This window comes from Tursiops truncatus, chromosome 16 (assembly GCF_011762595.2).
Source record: "Tursiops truncatus isolate mTurTru1 chromosome 16, mTurTru1.mat.Y, whole genome shotgun sequence".
NCBI lineage: Eukaryota > Metazoa > Chordata > Mammalia > Artiodactyla > Delphinidae > Tursiops > Tursiops truncatus.
The window spans coordinates 12086155-12098256 of NC_047049.1; the positions used below are offsets into that span (position 1 = coordinate 12086155).

At 38.8% G+C, this 12102-nt stretch overlaps 1 protein-coding gene across 3 annotated transcripts in view; it reads left to right on the top strand.

Moving 5' to 3' along the window:
- CACUL1 (CDK2 associated cullin domain 1) overlaps positions 1 to 12102 on the top strand; it is a 73036-nt gene that overhangs the window by 51295 nt on the left and 9639 nt on the right. For 2 of the 3 annotated variants that reach the window (XM_073793907.1, XM_033842528.2), the window contains exons 6-7: positions 838 to 927; positions 11858 to 11901. In XM_073793907.1, coding sequence (XP_073650008.1) covers positions 838 to 927; positions 11858 to 11901 — 134 coding nt within the window. Of the gene's footprint in view, positions 1 to 837; positions 928 to 4481; positions 4621 to 11857; positions 11902 to 12102 lie in introns of all 3 variants that reach the window. The other variant, XM_019940084.3, reaches the window with a different exon arrangement.

The following is a 12102-nucleotide window of genomic DNA, read 5'->3' on the forward strand; positions in this document are numbered from 1 at the left end:
ATATAATTTTACAAGCTGGCTTAGATGAAAATTATGCCAAGTTTCATGGGTATTTGGTTAGTAAATTACAGGTCTTTGAGAGATGAATTAAAAATGAGCCGTTTTGAGTCAGTAGTATCTGTCATATTCATTAAATGATGGAGTTCGTTTATATATGTTTCGTCTAGAGGAAGTATTTGTATCCATTTAACATATTTTAATAATATTTTTGTGTGACCATAGATAACCTAAAAGAAAACTGACTCTGTTGTCATGTTTAGTCAGGATCACATGGTTAGACAGTGTGATCTCTTGCCTTTACCTTTAGTAAGAAAAAGTACCTGCAGTTGTAGCATTTGGGAAAGTGAGTTTCTGACTCTGATCTCAGTTACTAGAATTACTAATAACATGTCTCAGAAAAATTCCAAGAGCCTCATATATGGGTGATTTGGGGGAAAGGGAAATGATTGAGGGAGTTAGAGAATATTTCATTCCCCAAATGTAAATCTTTTGAATCGTGACGTTAATAGGAAGTATTTATAGCTCACTCACTAAGTACCATGAATACTGTTGCTTTTAGAAAGCTTTACTTATTTTCAGAACCTCCATCAATTGAATCATTTCCGTTCGTGTTTCAACAGATACGCACATATCTACTTGTTAGATTGAGCTCTACTGCACTGGATTAAAAAAAAAAATCTTTAGTGTACAACTACTTGGTTTGCCCTCTTGGGCTGTTCTTTTCTTGCCCTTGTTTATTACCCTTCAGTCTTTGGGAGAAATAGTGATAGAAAGTGAAACCTTGACAATCAATAAAGTGTTGTATCATTTTTATAACCCATTTCCTCTCTATTTCAGCTTTACTTTTAGAAGCCCAGTCAACACCATTTCAGGTCACACCTTCAACTATGGCAAATATTGTGAAAGGCCTGTACACTCTCAGACCAGGTAAACATTCATCATTTCTTTAGGGGTTGGACTTGTTTGTTTGTTTATGGCACTTCCAGCCCTATCTGTGAGAGGATAGTGTTTCTATGTGTTTTCTGAGGTCTAATGGTATTTGGATTTGTTATAGCAAAAAAATTGAGTATATACTCATCATTGTGAAATGTAAACTCAGGACCTCACTTGGAAATCTTTCTATGCTAGTGAAAACCAACTAGTTTGGGGAATACAAAAATAGTTTGTAGGAGACACTTTAGATAAAGTCGAATCTTATGTCTGGCATTAATCTCTTTTGTTGTTGTGAGGTTCTTCTTCACTTCTACCCCACATTGCAAATATGCACGGGTGTACACATTCACAACTCCATCTTGTTAGGCCTATTATATAACTTACAAGGAATCTAGAAGTGTTGGTAAAGTTACAGTCATTTCATAAGGATAGTTTGAGGAGAAAGATAGAATAGCAGAACCAAAAATCAAAGATCACTGTATTCAAAGGCATGGTTTGTAAATTATCTTAATGTATCTGTCTTATAATAAAAACATCGTGGGACTTCCCTGGTGGTGCAATGGTTGGGAATCCGCCTGCCAGTGCAGGGGACACGGGTTTGAGCCCTGGTCCGGGAAGATTCCACATGCTGCAGAGCAACTGGGCCCTTGTGCCACAACTACTGAGCCTGCGTTCTAGAGCCTGCGAGCCACAACTACTGAGCCCTCATGCCACAATTACTGAAGCCCATGCACCTAGAGCCTGTGCTCCGCAACAAGAGAGGCCACCGCAATGAGAAGCCCGCTCACTGCAATGAAGAGTAGCCCCTGCTCGACGCAACTAGAGAAAAGCCCGCACACAGCAGTGAAGACCCAACGCAGCCAAAAATAAATAAATTAAAAAAAAAAAACAACCCATTGTGAATTTAAAGGACTCTCAAGATGCTTTTGTATGTATCTTTCTGTTTTTAACCCAGAGCCTCAAACTTAGCATAGTTGTCTAGCCAATTAAAAAATGTCCGTAGGAGAGAGATTGCAGAAGTTCAGGGTAGAAAATCATTTTTCAGTGTAGAAACTTAAGGTTTGTTTTTTGACAGCAATTATCTTTTTATGAAATTCTTTTGTCATTTGAGGATTGAATGAAATAAAACGTGATCTAAAGAGCTTAACATAGTACCTGATAATGTAATGAGCATGCTAATATTAACTGTTGTTACTACTATTCAGTTGGGTCCAGTGGTTATTTTATTTTAATTAATTGATGTCTGAATAGTTTACTTACTTAATTTAAAAGATATATCAGAATTTAGCTCGCTAAAATGGAAACCAGTTTAAAACTGATACTAGGGGTAGACTGTGATACCCAGAAGTACCGTCTTTCTCAGGCTACTTTCTTCAGCAGTTAGTAACTTCTAGAGTAGTCAAATGTAATGTTACTTAAATTTGGATCAGTTCTTGCTCTGTTCTTCATAATTTTTAGACAAATTATTCCTATAATTATTTATATAAAGTAGCAAAAGTGTTGCATGTGTCCAATAAACTGATATATTTCTTTTTCCAGTTTCTTAGAATTTTGAATTTCATTTTACTAAATGTGATGAAAATAGCTCGTGAGTTTTTCTTTTAGTGCTGGCTTATGAATGATTTTTTTCTTTTGGAAGGCATCCAAATACAGTGTGACAGATTTCTAAATTCTCCCTCCCAAGTGGGCAGCTTTATCAGCTCTGGCTTTTATCATAAGTAACAAAATTACAGAATAAAACTAGTCATTAAGGGTAGAAAAACTTATAGATGCTTCTTTATCTAAATGCTATTTTTATCCAGGTTTGAGCTCTTGTAATAGGTTTCATACTACTTGTGAGGAGAATTCTGTATTTGAGAACTGTCCTTTTGAAAAGGTGAATTTTATCACAGACTAACCTTTTGCTGTCCTAGCTGTTTTCTGAGACACTATTAAACATACTTTGACGTTTACTTGTCTTGCGCGGGCCCAAAGCAGATTTATTCACCTGACAGATTATGGTTAAACTATTTTAAAAGTTGAATTTTAAATGTAAAAGTTTCTTTCATTGCAGTAGTTCTTAAGTGCTGATTTTTATATAATGAATGCATCTGAATCACCCAAAAAAGTTTGTTAAACTGTAGATTCCTGGGCCCTAATCCTTGGAGATTCTGATAACATCTATTATTTACATGTGTTTCTACCTAGTGTTTAGAAGCTCAGTCTAGGAATAGTTCCCATCATCCCATGCTGCACTTCTTCATTTAATACATGCACTTTTCATTGTTTCTTTTTCTTTATTTTATGCCTGGTGTTCCATAAAATGTCAAACTGGTTTGACTCCTTGCCAACTCTGACTGATGGGTTAGTGGTTCCCCAGGGCACTGAGTTGAGACTCTTTCTAAAGCCATATTTGAACTGAGCTTGAAGGAGGGACACTATTGAGAACATTTTGACATGAATTTGTACAAAGCGTGAGTGGATTGGCCTTGGTGGTGTTTGTGGTGTTGGTTTTTTTTTTTCCCCCCCATCTCTAATTTAGCTATTCTTTTGGGCATTTTTTTTTTAACTTGCCAATGACCCAGCATTGCATAGCATTAAATGTGTTTTTTTCAGATTTAGAATTATTTACTTAGATTACAGTTTTTAAAATGAGCATGCTGGATTAAATAGAGCATTGACATTTTATGGGTTTTATTTATGGGTTTTATATATATACAGCCAAGATGTTTCCAAAAGATAAAATTTGAAAGGGCTCGATTAAAAGAATCCAAAAGGGCGTAGAGATGGGCAGTATTTATATTTAGTGCTCACTAAGTAGGGGAAGAGCATCTGATCTGTTAAAACGCTTTATAATAAAGATACGAATTTATCTTTGTCATGTCTGATGCACATATTTTCCTTAGACTTCTCTTTGTCTTTTTATTTTGATGAATAAATGTTTATTTTTCTGTAGGTTATTCTGTTGATCTTTTATCTTTTCCTTAATAATTTGATAACCATTTAATTCTGTTTTCTTTCACTGTTATATATGTTTAATTTGCTGTAATTTAATGTGAGTCAAAGTAGGTTTATATTTTAAAAGTACTTACCAGTTATCTCTCCCATCTCCCTCTGCATTTTTGAGGTACTTTTTTTATATGTCTGCTTACTACCACATGTACTATTCTATTTTTAGGCCAGTGTATTGTTTTAATTAATGCTTTATAGGGCTAAGTATTTCCACCAAATCCCTTCCCTCCAAGTCCCCTCCTGCTCAGAATTCTTTGGTTATTTCATTCATGTTTTCTTCCATATTTAGAATTTTTGATAAGTTTCCTTCAAAAATTCTCTAGGGCTTTTTGTTAATGTTGTTAAATCATAAAAAATATAAAAATATCCACTTTCTGTAAATTCTATTTAGAAAGGAAACTTAACCTCTTTATCAGAAGGGGTTGCACTAGTTTTTTTCCCCATTTTAAGTTTGGTTTAATACGTAATCTTGTTCTTTAGGAAGAAAACTTTCCCTTTTCTACTTAATGTAATTTGTCTATACGATCTCCTTAATGAATCTTTTCCTTCCCTCACAGAGTGGGTTCAGATGGCTCCGACTCTATTTTCTAAATTTATTCCAAACATTCTCCCTCGTGCAGTGGAGTCTGAACTTTCTGAATATGCTGCTCAAGATCAGAAACTTCAAAGAGAACTTATACAGAATGGTTTTACAAGGCAAGTTTTCTTTTCCTTTTGTGACAAAGTATGTCCATTTCCTTTGGCTTGGCAGGGGAGGGATGCCAGCGTTCTTAAAATGGGAGATGGCTGTGCGAGAGTCAAGGTGGTGTTGCTGGGAGAGGTGGTGAGCTCCCTCTGTGGAAGTGCTGAAGCTGGGTTTTGATTTTATGGGAGCTGCTTCACTTAAGTGGAGTTTGAAGAAGGGATTTCTCATTGGGTGGGCAGTTAGGCTGGACAGCCTCCAAAGAGCTCTTCCAACTTTGATCTGCTTATACTAGTTTTGAATACTTGGAAAAACCTTGTAGAAATTTTATGATCAGTTATAATGTACATTTATGACTAAACTAGCAAATGATTTTATGACTAAACTAACAAATGATATTGTAACTAAACTGGTAAAGAGCCTTCAGATTCTGTTTTTCATATTTCCATTTTCCCCCTAAATTCTAGTTGTTTCTTCTTAAAAAGTAGGTTATCACTTAAATGTGTCCACAAAATTTGCCTCCCTCGATTTTTTATTTTTTAAAAAATTTTCTCCTGTTTATTTTTTATTTTTGGCTGCGTTGGGTCTTTGTTGCTGCGTGCAGGCTTTCTCTAGTTGTAGCAAGCGGGGGCTACTCTTTGTTGCGGAGTGCGGGCTTCTCATTGCAGTGGCTTCTCTTGTTGCGGAGCATGGGCTCTAGGCGCGCAGGCTTCAGTAGTTGTAGCATGTGGGCTCAGTATTTGTGGTGCACGGGCTTAGTTGCTCTACGGTATGTGAGATCTTCTGGATCAGGGATCGAACCCATGTCCCCTGCATTGGCAGGCGGATTCTTAACCACTGTGCCACCAGGGAAGTCCAGCCTCCCTTGATTTTGCTATAAACACTTTGCTAATTTTTCTAAAATTTGCAATTCAGTATCACGGCTTTATCAAAGTGCATATTTTCAACCAAAATTATGTAAAAATTTTGTGATTCCCTATGGGAAAGCACCCTGTTGTGTCACCAAATCATTAAAGGGTACAGTAGTACTTTTTTTTGTTTGTTTATTTTTGTTTTTTTAATATCTTTATTGGAATAAGTAGTACTTTATAGTTTCATAATCCTGGCCCTCTCCTTAGCACTTTTACGTATCTTCTCTTATTTGAATCCCTCGCCATTAAAGGAAGAAAGTTGTAGAAAGGAAGACACCTGGGTTCCTCACTGAGGCATAGTTGTGACCACAAGGAGTAGGTTGGGTATTGACTCACTTATCTGGCTGGGGCAGAGGGTGGACACTGTCTTTCATAGACTCTGAGGCCATGCTCATTCTCAGAATACCAGCCTTGATCAAGATCACTGTTCCTAAGTTTCTAATTTCAGCACAGGTTAGGAAAGAAAGCAGATAATTTGTTCTCTGTTGACCCATGGATTGGCATTTATTCCCTTTTTGTCCTGGTGGCATCTTTATTCATGTGGTAGAGGGAGCACTGAGTAATCCATGGGTCATTACTCCCCTCACTGGCAGCTCACACTGGAAAGGTTCAGTCAGCCATCACAGGGAAGCTGTGTAGACAGGCCTGCTAACCCTGCCTTTCCTATTTCAAGGAAAGGCCAGTGGGAGATTCTGCATGTAAACAGCTGACTTCTCTCCCTGATGTCCGGTGGTCAGGGGTCTCCTGACATCAATTGTAATATTTCTAACAATTATTTTCATACACTGAATGAGGCCACTTAATGCTATAGTAATTTTACTCGTTCATTTTTGAAGAGCTGATATATTTATTTATAGGATTTTTTTTAAAAAGGTATAAAAAGTACATACTGAGAAGTTTTATTCCCACCTGTCTCCTTGTCTCTCCCAGCCTTTAGGCAGCTGTTTTTATTAGTGTCTTATGATTCCCTCCAGTGCTTATTTTATATAGATATAATCGAATACAGTATATATTCTTATTTTTATTCCTTTCTTACACATTTCATTGTGTAGATGTACTATAACTTATTTAACCTGTCCCCCGTAGATGGCAACCTGAATTATTTCCAGTCTTCTGCTGTTACAGAGAGTGCTGCGTGTGTAACTTTGTACCTGTTGTCAGTACGTTTGGAGAATAACTCCCTTAAGTTAGATTGCAAGGTCAAGAGTAAATGCAGCGGTAATTTTGATTAAATTGGCAAATTGCCCCCCATAGGGGATTGTGCCATTTTGCATATCCACTAGCAAAGTTTAAAAGTGCCTGTTCTTCATGGCCTTGCCTAGAGTATGTTGTTACACTTTGAATTTTTGCCAATCTGGCAGGTGAAAAATAATTAGTCAGCGTTGGTTTCGTTTGCATTTCTCTTATTATATGAGTGAGGCTGAGCATATTTTCATATGTTTTATTTCTTTTCCTGTAAACTGTTTCTGGTTTTCTCATTTTTCTATTTGATGGTTAGTCTTCTTTTCCTGGTTTCTAGGAGCTCTTTCTATAGTGAGGAGATTGATTGTTTGCCCAAGATAAGAGTTATTTTTCTCAGTTTCTTTTGACTTCGCTTATGGCGGTTTTTTGTTTTATTTGAAGTCATGCAGACTTTTTTTACTTTATGTAGCTAACTTTATCAGGTTTTCTTCTGTGTGGCTTATGTATTTGGAATTATAGTTAGAAGTTTTTCCTTAGATGTTTTTAAATAAATGCAGAATACATTGAGTATACCTCTTATGTTTTCTCCTAGGCTCACCATAATTTTGAAGTCTTTTATGCTTTTTCTCATGTTTTATTTGAATGTTTGCTTTTAATTTTAGAGATGAGCTTACTGATGCCTTTAACAAATAAACAGCCTTCTGAAAACTTGTATTTCTGTGAAGCAGTGTAGGAAGATAGCTCTTGTAGATTTCTCTGAACATCTTGAATTCACCTTCCAGAAGAATGTGTGGAACTATTTAAACATATCCAGAGAGTTTTTTTTTTGTTTTTTTTTTTTTGCGATACGTGGGCCTATCACTTGTTGTGGCCTCTCCCGTTGCAGAGCACAGGCTTCCGGATGCGCAGGCTCAGTGGCCATGGCTCACGGGCCCAGCCGCTCCGTGGCATGTGGGATCTTCCCAGACCGGGGCACGAACTCGTGTCCCCTGCATCGGCAGGCGGACTCTCAACCACTGCACCACCAGGGAAGCCCCAGAGATATTTTTGTAATCCTAATTTTGGAACTGGAATAAGAGAACAGGGTGCAGGACTGTTTGGTGTGTAGTTGCTTGGGATGACTGACTCCATAAATAGTCTCATTTAACATTGCCTTTGAAGGACTAGCCTAGCACTGTTCTGACAAGGCCAAGTTGGTCATATTCAGGGAAACGCCTTGGACTTTTGGTGTAAATATGAACTTTCGTTTCTCTTAGTGGAATTCTTTCATATGAAATTTAAATGCTAGTATTCCAAAACTTGATAAAATTAAAATGTTTTATTTTACAAACTGAATTGAGCCATTTCTAGAATTAAGCTAACAAATTATTATACATTTACTATGAGGATTAAAGGCTGCCTCGTGACTTATTCTGATGGGTGCTTTGCACAGAGTAGGCCCTGCTTTACCTGACATTCTGGACTCATGCTGGACTGGCTCAGACTGGTCAGAAAGGGTGTGCCTGCACCATGTACTTAGCAACTGAAGACAGTTTGCCTGTGCTTCCAGCACTTGTGTATGGACCTTCCGTATTCTGCCCTGCCAAACTTGATGCTGCCTTTGACCATTATTTGGCTAGGATTGTTTTGGAAGAAATGATGTCCACTGATGCAAAAATATAGTCTAAGCTATCTAACAAAAATTCTGTTACTGGCTATCCTGATATGAGCAGTCATTTTATGGTTTGTATCTAGCCAATCACATGATTCCTGTTCAGCTTTGCAAACTATTTTTTTATTTAAGGCTGTGTTCCATTTATGTGATATAGGGAGTAAGCAGCGCACAGCTTTAATGTGGATGGCACAGAGAAAGTCTTTGAAATGTTTTGAAATAATATGTGAATATTATCAAATATATCCTCTTTTGCAGTTAATGGACAGATTCTCGTTTGGGCTGGAGTTTATGTGAAACATCTTTAGGTTCATGGAAATATAGCGTGGAGTTATTTCAAAGCTAGAAGTAACGTACAAGCTAAGAGCAATATTTTCTTTTTATGTATTACCTGCATAATTGAATTGCTTATTGGGGGAAGGGCAGGTTGGTGTTTGTTGTCAAAGATTACATTATGGAAGATAAGCTCGTTTGGGAACGTCTAGCATGCAGTCTCTCAGATGGAGCATCCTCATTCAGACCAGCCTATGGGCCTCTTCAGAGGGTCTACCAGATAGCTTTTAAAGGCAAGTAAAATGTTCTTGCTGAGTGATTGTTACCTGGATTTCTGGAACAAAATAGAACCTTGTTAGGAGTATTATTGGTCTTTTAGCTGAGAGGGTCACTCCTAGCTGAGAGGATTGGGGCTTTTTCATTTAGTAGCAGGGGTCTGGTTTTGAGGGCAGCTTATAGCTTTCTAGACTTGTAGCATTATTAGGTAATGTCTCTGGCAGCCTCTCGCATGCATACACCACACTTACATTCTTTGTGCCTCCTGTTGTTTTCACATCTGCATTTTTCTCCTGTTATTTTTGCATGTTCCATTTTTAAAAAAATGTTGGGGGGTGGGAATGAAGGCTGTCTGTAGAAGTTGAGGTTCCAGATACAAGGTCCATCCTGTATCTTCCTTTTTGCTCAGCATTAACTTACTTGTTTCAGAATATTTGGTGAATGCTACTGTGATGATACTAGTGTAAGACTCTCAGCAGGCTTTGGCCAGATACTGTGTTAACAATAGAGGTGTTTAAAAGCAGTATTAAGGCGGATCTGTTTAGGGCTCTTTAGGCTGTCTAAAGCTAGTTTGTGCTAAGTTTTCCTCCAAATGCTCAGCCTAGAGAAGAACCCTGCAGAGACCCTTTGGTGTGTTCTCTTCCTGCCGGTCCTTAAGACTCCTCACCCAGCTCAGCAAGAGGTTTCTGTCCTGGTCTTGAGTGTAACCAGAGAAAGAAAGTGGGAAACTTTGGTAATCTGGAGGATTACACAAAAGCATGAAATAATTACTTGGGCTGCATTTTAATCCATCTGTAGAGGCTGTTTATGAATTATTCACTTATTAATTCAGCAGATATTTTGTATTTTCTATTATGTGCTAGATGCTGCTCTAGGTACTGGGTGAGCAAGACAGGCAGAGTTCCTGTTTTTATGGAGCTTATGCTCTGCTGTTGGGAGTTAAGTAACAAACGTGTAAACAGATTATTTCAAGTAATAATAAGTGCTAGGCAGAAAATGAAACAGATTATGGGATAGAGAGTGAGTGACCAAGGCATGCATGAGGGGCTGTTCCAGCTAACTTGGTGATGTAATGCCCCTAAGGAGGAGAATTCCAGCTAAACGTAAGGAGATAGCCATGTGGCTAACTCAGGGGAAGAGTGTTGCAGGCAGAGAAAGTAGTAAGTGCAGAAGTGCTAACATGTCCAAGGGACAGAAAGAGAGCCAGAGTGGCTGAAGTATAATGAACAGGGGTAGAAAATGAGCTTGAAGAGGTAGGCAGGAGCCATATCTCACAGGACTGGGAAAATGATTTTTTATATATATAAATTTATTTTATTTATTTATTTATTTCTGCCTGCATTGGGTCTTCGTTACTGCGTGTGGGCTTTCTCTAGTTGCGGCGAGCGGGGGCTACTCTTCGTTGAGGTGCGTGGGCTTCTCCTTGCAGTGGCTTCTCTTGTTGCGGAACATGGGCTCTAGGTACGCGGCCTTCAGTAGTTGTGTCTCACAGGCTCTAGAGCGCAGGCTCAGTAGTTGTGGCGCACGGGCTTAGCTGCTCCGCGGCATGGGGGATCTTCCCGGACCAGGGCTCGAACCCGTGTCCCTTGCATTGGCAGGCGGATTCTTAACCACTGCGCCACCAGGGAAGCCCTGGGAAAATGCATTTGAATTGATTTTCTTTAACTGTGATGGAAAGCCACTGAAGGGCTTTAATCAGGGGCATGAAATAATCTTATGTATGTTTTTACATAAGATTGCTCTGGCTCTTGTCTGGACTAATACTAAGACTCTTGCAGTGGTGTAGGGGAGAGATGATAGTGGTTTGGATTGGGATTGTAGCCATGGGGCTGAGGAGTGGTTGGTTTTGGATTATGTGCTGGGACAGAATGCTCCAGAGTGAGGGAAAGAGAGGAATCAAGGATGAGCTAGGATTTTGGCCTGAGTAATTGGACGGGTGGTGGTGTGATTTATTGAAGAAGTCTGAGGAAAGAGTGGGGATGGAGTGCATTCTGGCCGTGGTAAATTTGCAGTAGATGGAAGTCGTCCAAGTGACAGTGGCTGTGAGGCAGTTGGACCTACAAGCCAAAGTGTCAGGAGGAAATCAGAACTGGTGATAGAAATCTGGGAGCCATTGGCATATGGATCGTATTTCAAGTCACAGGACTGGTGTGACTGCTGTCCTAGACGAAGGAGAATTTTACATGGTGAAGAAAAAGTGGCCAAGGACGGAGTGTCGGGCAGAGCTCGGAGTGTTTCAGGAAGGAAGAGGTCAACTGTGTAGATGTTGCTAAGAGACCGGGAAAGAAAAAGCTAGTGGATTGGTTATTATTACTCATTACTTAAGCATTTTAGTCATTTGTCTGAGAAACAAAAATAGGATTTACAGATAGCATAGGACTTAATCAGACCTCTATTTTATTATCTCTAAAGTGGAACTAGAAATTCTGTGGGTGTTTAAGATGAGCTGGTTATTCTCTGTAAAGGTTCACGTTCTTCTGTCTGCAAGAAGGATATTCATGTCCATTAAGATTCTGAGATTTTTCAGAAGCTTTAAGCAGTTTCTGGTCCCGTAATACGGCTTTTAGCGGAAGATTTTGAATTTTTCTATTCCATATTTGAAATTTGCCCGGTTGTATGCAGGTCACCAGGGATGTCGATCGTAGAGCCCAGGTTTGTCTTCAAAGATGTTTTAGTCAATCGATTTCTAGGACCCAGGGTAAACCATCTTTATAGATAGTCCTTCCTTTATTTAATAGCTTTCTATATTTAAAAGATAGCACCTTTTAGCTAAGAATATTCAGGTTATAAATGACTCAGCTACTGTTGTAAGTTTAATGTCTGTTTTAAAATAGGTTGTTAGCATTGAAATACCTGCTCTACTTCCATTGTCAATTTTGCCAATTCATTTCTCCTGCTTTGTTGTGTGAAGCTATCAGTCAGTTCTGTTGACTCCCTCTTCTTTTTTTTAATCCCCAGAGGTGACCAGTCCCGGAAGAGAGCTGGGGATGAGTTGGCTTATAGTAAGTAATGATGTTCCTTACCATCCTTGATGGTTTTGTGATGTAAGGCAGCCACTGGTTATAATGATATCCAGTGTTCTTGATGGTGGTCTCCAAGGGCACTGTGTGCAGTCAGGGTCAGACTGTTCTGTAAGCTGTGGCAGCTCTGAAGCCCAGTCGCTGGTGGCAGTTGTCAGGAGGCTGCCAGTTCTTTAGTCTCCA